This window comes from Myxine glutinosa, chromosome 4 (assembly GCF_964187855.1).
Source record: "Myxine glutinosa chromosome 4, kmMyxGlut1.1, whole genome shotgun sequence".
NCBI classification, from domain to species: Eukaryota; Metazoa; Chordata; class Myxini; order Myxiniformes; family Myxinidae; genus Myxine; species Myxine glutinosa.
Window position 1 is genome coordinate 111656930 of NC_136264.1, and position 18738 is coordinate 111675667.

The following is an 18738-nucleotide window of genomic DNA, read 5'->3' on the forward strand; positions in this document are numbered from 1 at the left end:
GTTTGTTTGTCTGCGCAAGCTAATCTCCTGAACGCTGAAAGATAGGATGAAACCTCTAATACAAAAAATGTCGGAACGGTCCCCGGGAAGGTTTTAGGCTAGGTGGCGAGACTGGTCGAGGCCCACCTTGGCCGGACTGGGCCCATTTCGCAATTAAAAGCTGAGCTGAATTATAGTAGTCAATCTCCTTCGGCTGTGAGTAAAAGCTGAATTATGGTAGTAAATTCATTCAAAAAGAATCAAAAATGTCGGGACGGGCCCCGGGAAGATTATAGGCTAGGTGGCGAGGCCGCTTCGGCTGGCCTGGCCCCTTTCGCAATTAAAAGCTTAGCTAAATTATAGTAGTCAATCTTCTATGGCCGCGAGTAAAAGCTGAATTATATTAGTAAATGCATTAAAAAAGAACCCGGGCAATGCCGGGTGCTTTCGGCTGGTATATTATAAAACAGGAATGTCTGTCCATCCGTCCCCAAACTACTCCCGCAGTTTTGTGGCTAGCCTGGCCAAGCCTTCTGTGGAACGTTTTGGGATCCCAGCGGATGTTGTCAGGTAGATAGTAGGTTTCATAAATTCCTCAATAAAATTTTGATTTTGAAATTGACTCGATACGAACCTGCCGCGAATCCAGAAGTACAACAGATGACGACAATGGGCTGGTTTGATAATATGTCAATACGATCGTGATTTATCACAGCATTTTGTTATAGTATGAATGTTTTTGTTTTTTTAATAGGATATTGCCCACCACTAAGCTAGAAGGCCACTCGAGGTGGGGGCTACACAAAGAAAACAAAAGCAGAACAACCAGCCCCGTGGATTGAAACAAGACAAATGTAAAAAGTTGTCTCTTCACAGAACAAAAAGGGCTGAGAGGGGTTAAACTAGTCTGCTTCGAGACAACAGTGCCTCTACCCCCATTTAATGATTGGAATGATGCTGTTTGGAATGAAAATAGAGATATTGAGTTTAAATATGAATGAGGAAATTACGTGAGGGTTTCTACTTTCTAACCGTGACATTCACGAATTCGCCATATGCAGATTCGCCATTGACTGGGTGGAGAACCATTCGGACGGGTACGTTTTTGTGAAAGTCCTTCACGAACCTGCTGTCAATGCCTGACGTTCGACTGAAGGTGGCACAGAAATGTGGAATTTATTGATTCCATGGTTTAGCATTCACCGTTTCCGCATTGTTTGTTTGCTTTTGGCTGCCTGCCGGTGCATAGCACGGGTACCTCACTAGCATATATATATATATATATATATATATATATATATATATATATATATATATATATATATAATTTCAAAACACACCTGGTCACAAGTGTGCCTCACTGACCGGGTCCTCAGTCGGGGTCCTCAGCATCATCCCGTTTTGGTCCATCAACCTCGATACCGTCAGCGAAAGTGGGCCAGCAGGGGCACATGCACATCCACATGCAGCAGCTACAGCTGGATGCGTACATACCCCCACCCCCAGCCAGTGAGAACAAAGACCAACAACAAAACGGCCTCCACTCCCAGAATCAACAGCCCCACACCCACTCACTCACACACCAAAAAAAAAGAAAAAAGAACCCAACCGATCACCTTACAACATGCACCACTCAAACAAAAACGCATTCAGGCAAAACCACACCCACTCCTGCAACACACACACACACACACACACACACACACACACACACACATGTCTCCATTTCTCTTCCACACTCAGTCACTACCCCTTTAGGCTGAAATGAACCACCACCCACAACCTCAACCGACACTGATCGATGTGCCTCCAAAAACTACCTCCATATCCAAAGTGAGCCTTTCAAAGCAACCTAGGCCACTCTTTCACACATCCTACATCTTTCTGTCCCACACCCTCCAAGCCAAGCAAGAAATGCAGAAAAGGAATTGCCAATATACCCTCTACACCCCACCTCAAATGGCTGACAAGAAACTCGCAAACCCTTCTCCCGACACTCTGCCTCCAGCTCACTGTACTTTCCTCTCTTCCTCTCGTGCACCTCCTCCATGTTCTTTTCCCAAGGTACCGACAATTCCCCGAAGATGACCTGTCTTGTTGCACCTGACCAGATGACAATGTCAGGCTGCAACCTTGTCACACAGATTTCCTCTGGGAATACCAATTGTGGCTTTAGGTCTGCCACCACTTGCCAATCACAAGCATCTGACAGCAATCTTGCTTTCCACCCCCTCCTCTTTCCACCTCTTACCACTTGGCCCCCTTTGACAACCGTGTGTGTGTGTGTGTGTGTGTGTGTGTGTGTGTGTGTGTGTGTGTGTGTGTGTGTGTGTGTGTGTGTGTGTGTGTGTGTGTGTGTGTGTGTGTGTATATATATATATATATATATATATATATATATATATATATATATATATATATATATACATATACAGACTTGGCATTTAATATGGAATTTTTTTTTTGTGGGGGAGAACTTACGTTTCAAGATGACTTAGAACCAAAAGTTCATTGGAATTATGTTGAAATTATTATAGATTTTGTTAGTGACCTTTGGAAGAAACAAAAACCACATTTGACATTTCGAAGCAAATACATTGATCCTTGAAAGTGATGTAAACTGATATCGAACTCAATTCACGGACAGTACTGTGTTAAACTTCTGTACGTTTTCCAGAAGTATCTCTTTATTTTGCACATTAGCCAAAAAAAATTTCAACAGAAACAAAAGCGAAATTATGACTGGGATTACGGACAGTAAAATTACAGTTCAGTACTCCGTGTAACCCCCACGAGCATTCAGGAGAGCACGTACACGTTGAGGCATGCTGTTCATGGGATTTGCCAAGGTTTGGACAGGAATCGCTTACCATGCAGTGACAATAGTCTGCTGCAATTCACGCACAGAGGTAGGCTGCTGGTCCAAGTTGTCGATTTGACGCGTTAATTCTGCCCACAAGTTCTCTATCGGATTCATATCTGGGGACATGGCAGGCCACTCCATATGCTCTACACCACGGTCAGCAAGAAAGTGTTGGATCATGCGAGCATGATGAGGCCGTGCATTGTCATCTTGGAAGACAAAGTTTCCTCGAAAGGCTGCACGAGCAAATGGAAGCAATGTTTCTTCCAGAATGACCCTGTACTTGAACTGGTTCAGGTTTTCATTCAGAACAACCAGGTCAGTTTTGCCCCCTGCATGAAAAGCAGCCCAAACGGTCACCCCACCACCTCCAGCCTGGACTCTTGGCACTATACAATCTTCGTTGTGGGCTTCATGCACTTGTCTGCGCACTCGGACGCGGCCATCTTGACGATAGGCCAGAAATCTAGACTCGTCACTGAAGGTCACGTGATTCCAGTGTCCTGGCTGCCATTGACGGTGCTCTCTGGCCCACTGCAATCGGAGCTGGCTGTGTTGTCTGGTCAGGCTTGGCTTTCTCAAGGGACGCCTGGCACGATAGCCTGCTTGAACCAGTCGTTGGTTGACTAGCCTTCTGGATACAGGCACATTTGTCAGTTGCTGCCACTCAGCCCTAAGCCGATTAGCTGACTTGGTACGGCCATTGCAGACTAACCGGTGCATCTGGCGATCATCTCTCCTTGTGGTTCTGCGTGGATGTCCTGGCCTCGGTATTTGAGTAGGGACACCCCTCGGAGCATTTCGTTTCAGGATCTTTGACACCTGACCTTGAGTGATGCCATACTGCCGAGCAATAGCACGCTGTTTCATGCCAGAATTTCGTAAAGCCACCACTCCATGACAAACAGCATTGTCAAGTTGACGGACCATCTCCAGAGGAAGCGGCAATAACTTTTGTCGACGTGCAGTAGTTGTTTTCCACTAATACAGAACGCAACAACCCTTATATACCCGATTGTGAAGCCAATCGTCAAATGTACCTGTCCTTACATTTTGTCCAGCCACCTGTGATATAATCCTGTTATTGACTTCTTGCTGCGAAAGACAATCAGTGACATGGTTCTTTCAACAAAGAGATCACCGAAGGGTAAAATAAACTCACCAGATTGATATACTGAGTTCAGAAAGTAAACCCAAGTCAAGAAAAAAAAAATTCCATATTAAATGCCAAGTCTGTATATATATATATATATATATATATATATATATATATGTATATACACACACACACACATGCACATTGCACATGCACATGGAGGTGGATACTTCAAGACTCTATTCCACCTTCTAAAACCCGCATATGGAGATAACACCAGTACAACACACGCACGCACACACACACACACTCACACACACACACACGCACGCACGCACACACACACACACACACACACACACTAATTGTTTCTTTCTCTAATGGTTCGATTCCCATGGCTGTTCACTCTCACCAACCCACACTTGGCAAGCTTGGTGAGTATGCCAACCGCCCCTAAGCATGAGTCTAAGGAGATATATGTCCTTTGCTGGAATTCTGGCCTGAACTAGCCTGTTGGAGGATGGGATAAGGAATAGGATTTGGAATAGAACAGAATAGGGATAATAGTATATTTACTGCTGCATATTGGTTTATCCAACTTTCATTGAAATGTCATTCATGGTGTCCTCGTTTATTTAAAGTAATAATGGTAAAAACAATTACATCTCATAAATAACATGCATTTTATTCCTTTTACATCTCACCTTGAAACAACTCTGAAAATATTATTTTTCAACTGTAAACCACATAGACAATGATTAAACACAATTTTGCAACAAGATGCGCAAGACAAAGTCCATTTATTTGTATTTTGGCATTTGATGTAAAACACGTCTGATAAACATCTTTGTTGCCGGTATTGTTCTGTACATGGTAGTTGTTGTTGTCCTCTTTCCTTTATAAAGGGTGAAGTCCATTGGCACCAAACTCCTGCCCTGCCTTGACCATAATACTCCTCCACTTCTTACTGTCCTCAGCCAACTCTCTCCTCTCTCCACCCTCCAACCACCGCACCACCGCCACCTTACTGATTTCCCTCTTCACGCATCCTCCCATCTCAACCGCGGTCTTCCTCTTTTCCACCTGCCTTGTTCCCTCAACCTATCCGCTCTCTTTTTCCACTCTCTCTTCTCCCATCAGCACTGAATGTCCAGCCCATCACAGCCGGCATTTCACCAATCTCCCCGTTAAGCTCATCTGCACACCAATCTTCTCCCTCAGTTCATCCATCCTCATTCTATCCACGCTCTTCACTCCCACAATCCTCCGAACACAGTTGTTCTAAAAATAAACCCTTCAAAAGGATTTAAAAACGGAAAAAAGAAAAAGTAAACGCTCCAATGTTGTGAGTTTCGCCTTCAAACGCAAACAATTTCTCAGCATAATTTTTTTTACCTTTTAAATATTATTGGACATTTTGTGTTTAGGAAATGTTTAGGAAATGTTTAGGAAGTGTTTAGGAAGTGTTTAGAAAAATGTTTTCTTTAAAACGTTAACACATGGAAATCACCATCTAGCACATAGCATATCAACACATTACCACTTTATTTGTTTATAACTGAACGTTGTATTCACGACATAAACGTCTGCTAAACCCTTCACCATGTTGTAAAGTTTATTCGTATACAGCACCTGGCTACTGATTGCATCATATCTCGGAGCACAGCTGTACTGTAGATGCAATACACCCTGTAGCTGTAGGAGAAGGAATTTGGAATATTTTCAGTGTGCCTGCAAGTCCGACAGGATAGTAGGTTCAAAGGTAGTGCAGCAACCATTGAATGTTCCAGTCTGAGTTTGATTCCCAACCCGACTATAAACTGTCAGATTGGTGCTGCTCAGGCAGCTGGGTGTTGCATCACAAAGTGTGCCGTCCATCGGATGGATGTAAATCTGCGTCCTGTCTGCCAGCATGAGTTGGTCGACGTTAAAGATTCCGTGGTGTCTTTCGTAAAAAGGTGAGTTATTTCTGGCACCCTGATCAAGTTACAAATTTCTGCCTGAACCATCTTCACGTGAACTTCCAGGCCAGTTTGTGAAATAATTTGGCCAAAAACATTCCCTGGCCGACCCCACAAAAAAGGTGGGGAATAATTGCTGTCATTGAAGAAGTAGTGTCCAGGGTCTGCTGACATTAGTTGGTGGACGTTAAATATCTCATGGTGTCCTTTGTGGAGAGTACGCTAGCTATCGCCAACATCCTGGACAAATCGAAAATTCCTGTCTTAACCCACAGAAGGAATTGCATCAGTGGTACAGCAGTGCCTTGTGCTGCAAACGAAAGAAGAAGAAGAAGAAATTGCAGATAAATGTTGATCTCATTTTACTGAAGATTGCAGTTGATTAATCTCCAAAGGTAACAATAATCTCCAAAATTCTAAATGTAATCATACTAAAATCTGCCAATTATCTGTATGTGGGTATTCTGACCCTTATTGAATAGAATACGGCTTGGCTGATCTCCACCATATTTTGCATATGTCATATGTAGCCATGGTCAGGTCTTGGGTACAAAATAATCCCTCCTTGTCACCATGAAAGTGGGGAGACAACATACGATTTTTGCCTGTGCACATGTAATCGTGCAAGTGGTTTAACCACTGACCCTTGCCATAGGGAGAGATATTGACAACATGTATTGCTTCTGGAGGGAGTGAGTATTACCAGCTTCCAAAATTCCAATGTAATCCTAAAAGTAGCATTAATATCCAAAACAAACAAACAGTGAATTGAATAACTAATTTAGTTAGTCATCTGTCTAGTAGAGCACCAAAGTTTGTATAAATATTTTACCTGTTGCTTTGTTTGAGCCTGGGAAAGCACTGCTGAAATCTATCTATCCGGGTTCTTCCCACGGGTCATCATCCGGGTCATCATCACAAGGACAACATCCTTGTTTTTTGTTCCTTTCAAATTTATTTCTACTTTTTCATATTTCTCTTTATTCATTAGCCTGGTGTTGGCTTAGCGGTTAGGGTAACGGCTTGGGATCCTAAGATCCTGGGTTCAAATCCCGGTCGATCGCTAAATTAACACCAGGGGGGTTGACTCAGCCTGTCATCCTTCCGAGGTCGGCAAATTGAGTACCAGCTTGCTGGGATGAATGATCCTGGTGTGTACCCTGGCTTAGAATAGGTACACCGTATCCCTGCGCATCGTAAGAGGTGACAGGGTTGGCGTCAGGAAGGGCATCCGGCCATAAAAAAAAACATTGCCTGAAACAGGGAACCATGATTGTCATGGGGCCCGCAAGGCTAACCCCCGCTCTAGTGGGGAAAATGGCCTTAAAACGATCATTCATTCAAATTCGTGCTTTTTCTTTTATTTCTTTTACTTGTTATTTCTCTTTCTTTATCTGTCTCAGGAGAGGTGAATCCTTGCAGAAATTTTTCTGGAATGTTCACTCAGCTGTGCCTGGATGGGTTTGAGGGTTGTGGAGTATCCTATTCAGGTTCCTCCTGATGAGTCCATCTTTGCTCTTTACTTCTTCCGGTTCCTTCCGGTGACTCCAATGCAGTATTTGGTCTTCCTTTTAATTATGTACGGACTAAAACTTTGGAATGACTGATCTGATAACAATACATCATTATCCTCAGATGCATTTGTGTCACAGGTTACCATAGAAACATAATTATGGTGGAATGTTCTGTACAATCCAGATTCGTATTCAACATGACTGATCGTAACATCATTTGAGCAAGTAAAGAATATTTTGGGAATTTTCATTCTTACGTCTCTTCTTGTCACGTCTTTTTTTTTTTTTTTTTCTTTTTTTTGTATACAAGATCGAGGCTCATGTAAGAGTCCTGTATAAACAAGTCGCCATCAATCACAAAAAAAAAACGGACACACAAAACATACAATAAAGGGAGCGGGAGACAAGATGGGGAGAGAGAGGGAAGCACACAATTACAACAACAGAGAGAGAGAGAGCAGCAACATTTTATGAAAGTGAAATAGATTTTTATTGAAGAGGTATCGCCAATAAATAAATAATGGTAATAGTATCATTGTCATCATCATCATCATCGTCACCCCGATCTAATAATTATCTGTGTGAGCTGCTGCAAAAGTTGTAAAGTATTGATCACCATAAACAGGTAAAGATGTCAACTCTACAACTCATATGACCAGGATAGTATAAATTTAGGAAAATGGAACATGGGATGAAGTTGAAATTAGGCAAGTTTTGTATTTCAATGCTCAGTTCTTTCAAAAGATACAATGTCATATTTTATGTCCAAATTGCACATGAAACAGCTGACATAATAGTTTGATGGAAGACAGCATACTCCACAATGCAGTACCCTGCTGCTGTCACTGCCCCGTTCAGTAATGTTAGTCATATTTGATTCAGCCAAGTGTCGAATCCAGGACAAACAGTTCAGTCGGGAAAACAAATTAGGTGTAATGTGAATTTTGTAATTATTATTATTATTATTATTATTATTGCCGGTAATAGCAGAGGTACCTGTATGCCACAGTATATGGGCATGGAATAAGGACAAAGGGTGCAATCTGCAGCAAGGATGACTCTGGGTAGTTTGCCTTTGCCTTCCCAATAGTATTCAGGGTAAAATTTCGAATTTGGCCATAGTGCCGGCCCAAATTCGCCAACTCTTGGTGGAAGACACCGTGGCATTCAACATACACCGCTTAATCCTTGCAGATGGGACACCCAGGTTAACGTACAATGTAGGAACGGCGCACTTTGTGATGCAACGTCCTGCATGTGAAACACTAATCAGACAGTATTTGGTCACGTGGTCAATCGAGCTTGGCAACTAAAATACAAATGTACTATCTCTGCACTAACCTATCGGCCATTCTTTAAAATAGTGGTTCACTAAATATGGCGCCCCGTCTAAATATGGCATCCAAAACCTAGCCTTTTTGGGGGTTGCGCACTTCAGATATTCAGTCTTTTGCCTTTCACACTCCAATGACACCTTTCTTCAAGTCGACGTTGTTGTTGTGGGTTTTTTTTTTTAATACAAGATCGAGGCTCGTGTAAGAGCTAACATTAATCACACAAAAAACGGACACATAAAACATATAATAAAGGGAGCAGGAGACAAGATGGGGAGAGAGGGGGAAGCACACAAGTACAACAGTAGAGAACAGGGACATCAGGAGATCTTTGGGAGGGAGAGGGCTTGGGGGGAGGAGGCATGGGAAGGAGGTGGGGGGGGGGGGTGGGAGAGGTATAAAACACATGGACGCTGCTAGGACTTCCAGGAAAGAAGTTGGTATTTCAAAAAAGTGGATCTGGGGTGAATTAACGGGGGTAGAAAAGATCAAGGTTTTGGATGGGGGAAGATAAGAGATGGTGGTGAACAGCTGTTTTAAAGACCTGGACGGAGGAGTGGGATTGAAGAGAGTGAGGGAGTTTGTTCCAGAGGCGGGAGAAAAGAGGAATGAAAGAGTGAAGGTGAGCAGAGAGTCTTGATTTTGTAAGTTTCACCAGAAGAGGGTTGCTGGCAGATCTTGTGTGTCCTGCAGGAATATTTTGGGGGACAGCACAGACAGAGCATGGTGTGCTAGGCCGGAGAGGAGTCGGTAGAAGACAGAAAGACCACCAAACTGTCTGCGGTGAGTGAGTGAAAGGCCGTCGGAGTTAGCTTTCTCGTGGAAGATTCCAATGATTCTGAAAGCTTTGGTTTCACCAGTGTGAAGCCGAGCAAGGTGCGAGGCAGGAGCACCTGCCCAGAGGGGGTAACAGTATTGTTGTTCAATCAATTTGCCACTCACAGACTGTTTCTACAGCTGCACATTATATCCTCTTTGTACCCTTTCATGAACATGAGCTATTTTCATGAACTTGAAGCGTTGACCCTTTGTTATGAACGCTGAATTAAAATGCCAAGTTTGGTCGAGATCAGCAAAAATCTGGAGGAGTAAGTGAATAAACAGACCGTTCCCTCTTTGTCGTATAAATTGTAGTAAAAGTAGTAGTAGTAGTAGTAATATCAGTTGAGACATTTATGACAGTATGTGGTTGCCTTATCATGATGATGATGATGATGATGATGATGTTGACCTACTTCTGCAGCAATGTAATGACAGTTCTTGAGTTCCGCTATTTATGTGATATACTGGGGGTAAGAAACAAACCTGGAAGGCCATCACAATTTCTTATGCTGTGTCACACAAGTAACTGGAGAGTTCATAAGGCACGATACTCCACGCACTAGTGTTCAAGTATATACTTCAATTTAAATTTTTACATTAATGAACAGGATGAAATAATTAAATTGATTTACAGTCACGTGAAAAAGTAAGTACACCCCATGTAAAGTTTTGACTTTTTCAACATATTTCAACATACAGCTATTTGATCTTCATTTCAACAATATTGAGAGATAAAGGTGATATCACATAACAAATATCATGAAACATTTACATTTTGTAGTCCATTGTATAATTTAAATAAACATAAATGCAAATTTCGTATGTGGAAAAAGTAAGTACACCCTTGGCTCTAATAGGTGGTATTTCCCCCTTTGGCAGAAACAACCTCAAGTCGGCGTTTCTTATAACTGTCTACCAGTCTCTGACATCGACTGGGAGAAATTTTTGCCCACTCCTCCATGCAGAATTCTTTCAGCTGTGCGATGTTTAAGGGGTTTCTTGCATGCACAGCTCGTTTCAAATCCCCCCACAACATCTCGATGGGATTTCGATCCGGGCTTTGACTTGGCCATTCCAGAACCCTCCATTTCTTTCTTTTCAGCCATTCCTTGGTGGATTTACTGGTATGTTTAGGGTCATTGTCATGTTGCAAGGTCCACCCTCGGTTGAGCTTCAACTTCCCGACAGATGGCCTCACATTATCCTCAAGCACCCTCTGGTACAATGAAGAATTCATAGTGGATTCTATGATGGTGAGCTGCCCAGGCCCTGACGCAGCAAAGCTGCCCCAAACCATAATATTTCCACCACCATGCTTTACAGTTGGTATCAGGTTCTTGTGGTCAAATGCTGTCTTTGGTTTTCGCCAAAGTGTTTGTAAGTGTAATGTAAATGTTTCATGATATTTGTTATATTATATCACCTTTATCTATCAATATTGTTGAAACTAGGGCATGCCCGTACTATATCTATATCTAAAATTATATCCCCCCCTCTATTTACATGAAATGGTTTGGTTCATGAAATGTTTTGGTCCATTCGCAACGCCAAAGCGAACGGCGAACGCTTTACATGAAATGGTTTGGTTCATGAAATGTGTTGGTTCATTCGCAACGCCAAAGCGAACGGCGAACGGCTTGCGAGTACAGTGACAATCCCCCCCCCCCCCCTCTATTTAGATGAAATGGTTTTTATTAGTTTTAAAACATAGTTTAACGCCAACATAGCGGCAACATAGTTTGCAAACGTGAAATAAATGAATACGCTCTCAAATGTGCCATCCGAGGCAGAGTGTGTTCGCCACGTTCGGCACACGCGATAGCTCGCTGCTCTCTGATTGGTTGAATCGTTTTTTGGACATAGCTCGGTAAGTAATTGTCCGATTAATATGAAACCTTGAAAAGGCACATCCTCGGGTCCCCAGCAATATACCTGGCAAGTTTAAAGTATATCGGACCCGTGGTTGTCGAGAAACAGCGGTCACAGACAAACGTACAAACAAACAAACACACAGAGATTACTGGAATTATAGATAGACTAGGGCATGCCCGTACTATATATAAGCTAGGACGTGCCCGTACGTGGGTGCCCGTTCCTTGCCAAAAAAAAAAAAAAAAAAAAATTTGTGTAGGGGTGTGTGTGTGTAAACATCCTAGGGCGTGCCCGTACGTGGGTGCAAAAAAACATGCGTGCAAACAACAACAACAAAAAAAAACTTTGAAACCACGTGGCAGTAACGACCACAGAACCCCCCCCCCCCTCTATTTACATGAATGGTTTGGTCCATTCGCAACGACCACAGAACCCCCCCCTCTATTTACATGCAATGGTTTGGTCCATTCGCAACGCCAAAGCGAACGGCGAACGGCTAAATCGCCATAGCTCGGTAAGTACTTGTCCGATTAATTTCAAACCTTGAAAAGGCACATCCTAGGGTCCCCAGCAATATACCTGGCAAGTTTAAAGTATATCGGACCCGTGGTTGTCGAGAAACAGCGGTCACAGACAAACAAACAAACGTACAAACAAACAAACACACAGAGATTACTGGAATTATAGATAGATGAAGATCAAATAGCTGTATGTTGAAATATGTTGAAAAGGTCAAAACTTTACATGTAATGGGGTGTACTTACTTTTTCACGTGACTGTGTGTGCGAAAATGACACACCCAGACCAGGAATGAAACCTAGGTCCTCTGGGAAATTGTACCAGTGCTCTCCCATCTGAGCTATCTCGGCAACCCTGATTGAGCATGCAATTTTCCCACACATATGATTGCACTCTCTTTCCGTCAATGCTTCCGCGACACTCGCTGCCAACCAGAGGAGCACCAACGGCCTGAACACGACATGGTGTTCCTCCAATGGGGGGGACAAATCTATGTCCTCTATTATAAACACCACTGGGGGCGTAGTGAAGCGTTTAGATTAATGAACAGGATTAAATAATTAAATTGATATGCATACCCAGTCAGGGTTGCCCAGGTAGCTCAGATGGCAGAGCACTGGTAAGGTTTTCCAGAACACCTGGGTTCGATTTCCGGTCTGTGTGTGTAATTTCCCCACATATATCAATTGAATTTTAATTTTAAAAATGATTTCAAAAAATCGTTTATTAAAAAAAATCCAGAAGTTTAGTGCTACTGAAGCACTCTTATAAACCACCTTTATACACTTGTGTTCAGCTGTTTATCGGCACATAAGCAAATCGAACTGTAATAAGACAATGTTGAGTCGCAGTTTAGAAAATGAAGACTTTATTGATCTCAATGGAACGAATCAATCGACATTGTACATATCGGCGGCCTCTTCTTCACCCTACCACAGTACCCTCTCACATGGTACGCACTCTCATGCTATGTATTGATATATATCATGGCTCTTATATGTACGATGAAGGTATTTGTGTTATACGGTGTTTAGGTATATAATTCAATTCAAATGAAGGTTTAAATAAGTTACAAGGTGTATAAATAAATTAATTCCTAGTTTTAACGCCGTTTTTACCCAGTGTATATTACATCACCCTACCTACCTAATGCGTTACATTGGTTTTTCATGCCTAGTTTTTGTTTCCTTTATAACGTACTTAAAAACAGTAAGTTTACTGTTTGGAATGACTTTCAATTTTCTTTGACTGCCAGGCAGATAGGGTAAAAAAAAAAAAAAAAAAAAAAAAAAAAAAACTCACTCCACTCTGCGAATGCAAGATCGGGTTAAATTCAGAGCCAATGTATGGAAAAACAAGAAACTTGTCTACCTATTCATGTTTAAAACACAACATTGAATTTAAATAGGTGGTTCCTTGATCATACACCGACGATCATCAACTGATAAGGTGGACGAACGGGCGGACGGACGGACGGACGGACGGACATGAACCAATTGCTTAACCTCGCATTTCGCTTTGCGTGTGTGGGGTAACAATTATTGTCCCCCATCGCACCGCGGAGCGAAAGGGGGACTATGGTTTTCCCCTCCGTCCGTGTGTGCATCCGTGCGTACGTGCACTGCAATATCTTTATAAAAGTAAGCGAAGGACCGAATTCTAATTGGGTGTGTGGATGTATCTAGGCATATGGAAGAACCCTATTGAAAATTAGGTCGCCACGTAAAAATACAAGATGGCTGTCACCATATCTAAACCTTGTGAGCGCGATATCTTGAAAAGTAAATGAACGACTAACTTCTAATCCGGTGTGTGGGTGTATTGAGGCATATGGAAGAACGCTATTGAAAATTGGGTCGCCACGTCAAAATACAAGATGGCCGCCACCATATATATGTCTGAACCTTGTGAGCTGAATATCTTGAAAAATAAATGAACTACTAACTTCTAATCTGGTGTGTGGGTGTATCGAGGCATAAGGAAGAACGCTATTGAAAATTGGATCGCCACGTCCAAATCCAAGATGGCCGCCGCCATGTATGTCTGAACCCTGTGAGATGAATATCTTGAAAAATAAGCGAAGTACCAACTTCTAATCTGGTGTGTGGGTGTATTGAGGCATAAGGAAGAAACCTATTGAAAATTGGGTCGCCACGTCAAAATCCAAGATGGCCGCCACCATATATATGTCTGAACCTTGTGAGTGAAATATCTTGAAAAATAAACGAACTACTAACTTCTAATCTGGTGTATCTACGCATAAGGAAGAACGCTATTGAAAATTGGGTCGCCACGTCAAAATCCAAGATGGCCGCCTTGCGTCTTACACTTTGTCAACTCACATCACTTCACCGACGTGGGACCGAGGCGTAACTCTTGTTATTCAGATGATTGTGATGAATTTTCAATGATGTCAAAATGTCATTTCGATTGGCACTTTTGATTTGCACTGTGGTATAATTGGGAGGATAAAAAAAAATTGTTGCTCCCTGTGAAGAATGCCACTTTTTCTTCTACAAAGTTTTTGTCATCCAACAATTTTTGTAAAAACCTTAAGGAAGTATCTACAGTATAATACGAGAACGGCACTCGGTAGAGCGCAAACCTCCGCCAGGTTGGCCACATCACTCAATGGTGAAGAATCACCATTCACGTGAAGATCTTGAAGAAGAAGAATTCACGTGAAGAAGATTCACGTGAAGAATCACGTGTAACAAACTTTAAAAATTATATTAGCCGGATCCAGATCCGAATCTTCACCAAAATTGAATCGATTCTTCCTTGTCATACACACAACCTGTCCACCAAGTTTTATCCAAATCAGTCCATAACTTTTTGAGATATCCTGCTGTGTATCGTTTTTGGCCTCATCTCAAAATGGTGAAGAATCACATGAAAAATAAAATCATTCTCATATCCGAATCAATATTCAGATCTTCACCAAAATCGAATCGATTCTCAGTTGTCACTCCCACAACCTGTCCACAATGTTTCGTCCAAATCCGTCCACAACTTTTTGAGATATCCTTCTATGTATAGTTTTTGGCCCGAACTCCCAATGGTGAAGAATCACTTAAAAAATTATACAGGCCAGATCCGGATCTTCACCAAAATCCAATAATTTCGTCCTTCCTTGGCACAACGCTACCTACCTCTCTGCCAAATTTCGTCCGAATCCGTCCACAAATATTTGAGATATCTTGTTCACAAACGGACAGACAAACGGACAGACAAACGGACAGACAAACGGACAGACAGGGGTGATAACATAACCTCCATCCACCTTTGGTGGCGAAGGTAATACAATTGTTCAAACATAAAGAACAATGGTCTCCTCTCCTAGTTTGCTTTTATTCCAATAACAAGAGATAGTTAATAATATTGACGGTCTAATTCAGAAAATGGTTGTGTGGACGTAGACATATGTCAATTAATGTCCACCAATGACGTCATCAGTTTCTGGTGGAACAGGCTGCAGCACTTCTTCTTTTTTTGTATACAAGGTCGAGGCTCGTGTAAGACAACAACAACAACAACAACAACATGCATTTTAAGGCCATTTTCCCTGCTAGAGTGGGGGTTAGCCTTGCGGTCCCCATGACAATCTTCTCCATTTTGCCCTATTTTCTGCATCTCTCCTTGTTAACCCCCTTGCCCGCATTTCTTCTTCCACCATCTTTAGCCAGGTCTTTCTCGGTCTTCCCCGTCTTCTACTTCCTTTTACATTCATTTCCATCACTCTTCTCAACCAGTCACTTTCATCCTTCCTCAACACATGACCAAACCATCTCAACCTGTTGCTCTTCACAGCATCAATCACAGGCTCTATTCCCATGATCTTTCGCAATTCATCATTTGTCTTCCTCTCTCTCAATGATACTCCACACATCCACTGAACCATTCGCATTTCCACCCTTTCCAGCCTTCGTTGCTGCACTACGTTCATTACCCATGTCTCGCTCCCATAAATCATAACAATTCTCACACATGCAGCATACACCTTTCCCTTTAGCTTCAACGACACTCCCCTCCTCGTCAGCACGCCACTCAGTTCCCGAAACTTCTTCCATGCACATTTCACTCGAGCAACCGTTGCCGAGTCTGATCCACCTTCTCCATTCAGCATGTCTCCGAGGTAGCAAAATGTTTTCACACCTTCCAGCTTCACGCTGTCTCCAAGATCCAACTCAACATTTCCTCCATCTGCAGCTCCCTCTGTGCACACCTTACATTGGAATGTAGCTGCCACACTGGTTAATGACCCTCTCAGACCACTGCATTTTTGATGAACCTACTCAGCGCACATTGCACATTGAATGGAGTTCACTCCGACTCCCTTCCTGCACACAGCACATGGCCACTTCCCAGTTCTTTCCACCTCACCACATGCTTTACCACTTGCCATCACCTTTGTCTCTCCGATATTCACCTTCAGACCTTTTGTCTCCATACATTCCTTCTACTTGTTCATCTTTTCCTTCAGTCCATCCATACTTTCCGCAATCAACACCAGATCATCTGCATACAACAACTCCCACGGTAAACCCTCCTTTACGTTCTGAGCCAGCACCTCCATCACAGCTACAAATAGTAGTGGACTGAGTGCCGACCCCTGATGCACTCCCACCTTCACCTCAAACTCACCAATGTTCCCATCCTTCATCCTTACAGCTGTGCACGCTCTTTTGTACATTGCCATCACTACTCTGATCAACCATTCCTTCACTCCTAACTTCCTCAATGCCCATTGCAATACTTTGCATGGAACCCGATCGAATGCTTTCTCCAGATCAACAAACCCAAGAAACAACTTCTTCCTCTTCTCCATGTACTTCTCCTGCAACTGCCTCACAATAAAGAGCACGTCTGTCGTTCCTCTTCCTGGTGTGGAAATGTAACTCATTGATTGGGACTAGTAACGAAGCAGATAGACGATTTCGTAAATGAGTGTCAGGAATGTGCACGAACATGGTAATCTCTTATCCACCTGGTCACAGCCCCAGGCTGGAGCACCCCCCTATTGTTTGGTAAATGGAACTCGCAGCAGGAGGGGAGCGAGCTGGTGCCAGTGAGGCGACCGAGTAACGTTTGCGGAGAACGGATTAGAAGCAGCGCAGAAGGGATTACGATTTCAGCGCACAGAGGATTAACTGAAGCTTGCCGATATAAACAGAAGAGACTTTGAGTCAAGGAAAGACTTGTCATCAGAACCTCTGCCCGACGGAACGAACGAGTACCAACGAGAAACAGCACCAGGAGATCACCGGCGAACGAAGAGGAACCAACGACTTGAATTACTAGATTCGTTATAGTATTGTAGTTCTTTAATATATTGAAACAAGTGAATTATTAGTTAATAAATCCTTACTTTGTAAAAACTGTCTCAGTCATCGGCGTCTTGTAGATTGTCCGTTATTCCCGGACACTGGCATAAATCCAAACTGCATTTCGTCGATCTTCACCTTCTTCCTTATCCTCCTCTCCAACACCCTTTCCAATACCTTCATTCCATGCTCCAATAACTTTATTGCTCGGTGTGAGCCACACTCCAGAGGGTCACCTTTCCCCTTGTATAGAGGGACGAGGGTACTCAGTTCCCAATCCACTGGAATGCGGCCTTCTTTCACCACCAGATTACAGATCTCTGTCATCCTCTTCACACCCCAACTTCCTGCTGCCTTCAACATATCTCCCACAACTCCCGTCAGCCCTTCCGCTTTTCTACTCTTCATTGCTTTTATCGCTTCCTCAACTTCCTTCTCAGTTATCTTCTCTGCCGGTCCTAAAACTGGGTTACTCTCTGTTACCATCCCATTCATTCTCTGCATTCAACAGCATTTCCATATATCTTTTCCATCTTCCTTTAATTCCATCTGGGTCCACAACAATTTGTCCCACTTCATCCATTCAAGCAACTCACCCCCATCAACACCACACCTCTCTTTTGCTATCTGCTTTGCAATCCTGAATACCACTCTCTGACCCTCTTCCGAATCCAAGCGTTCTCCGAACATTTTCCTACATGCCTCCTGCGCCTTTGCTACCTCTTTCTTTGCAGCCTTCTTGGCTGCCTTATAACTTTCATGCTCTGCTTTTTCTGCTCCCGTACCCTTCGCCTTCTGCAACTCCTTGAACTTCTTCCTCTTCTTGTCAATCCTCTTTCCAACTTCATCATCCCACCACCATGTTTCCGAGTGCCTCTGTGGTCCTTTTCTCCATCCACATACCTCACCAACGGCTCCCAACAGACTATCTTTCATTGACATCCAACCACGTTCAAGCTCAACCACATCATCCTCGACCCTACTCAGTCTCTCTTTTAATGCCTCCCTTACTGTCACCTCTTTCAACCTCCACACCTTCATTCTCGGTTGGTACTTCACCCGCCGAGCTCTCCTCGCACCTTTCACCCGTATGGCTCAGACAACCAAGTGGTGCTGTGAAACAGCCTCCTCCCCCGGGATGACCTTTGTGTCCCGGAGGTGGCCCCTATCTCGCCTATGCACCATCAGGGAGTCAACGTTTGTCGTCGACCCACCTGACGTGTATGTAACAAGCTTATTATCCTCTTTCTGGAACTGAGTATTACAAATCAACAAATCAGCTCCATCAGCAAACTCCAAAATCCTTTAACCTTCCCCGTTTCTCACACCATATCCGTAACCCCCATGAACTCCCTCAAAACCGTCCATACTCCTTCCCACATATCCATTTAGGTCTCCTCCTACCACAACAACTTCCTCATCTTTCACGTTTTCCATCAGCTTCTCTATCGCAC

General features: G+C 43.1%; 1 protein-coding gene across 2 annotated transcripts in view; it reads left to right on the forward strand.

Annotated features, from left to right (window-relative positions):
• LOC137425085 (growth/differentiation factor 10) overlaps positions 1–18738 on the forward strand; it is a 59933-nt gene that overhangs the window by 18682 nt on the left and 22513 nt on the right. The window contains exon 2 of one of the 2 annotated variants that reach the window (XM_068113116.2): positions 9441–9530. The exons of the other annotated variant lie outside the window; for it this stretch is intronic. Within the exon in view, the coding sequence (XP_067969217.1) occupies positions 9441–9530 (90 nt within the window). The remainder of the gene's footprint in view (positions 1–9440; positions 9531–18738) is intronic. 2 annotated transcript variants of the gene reach the window in all.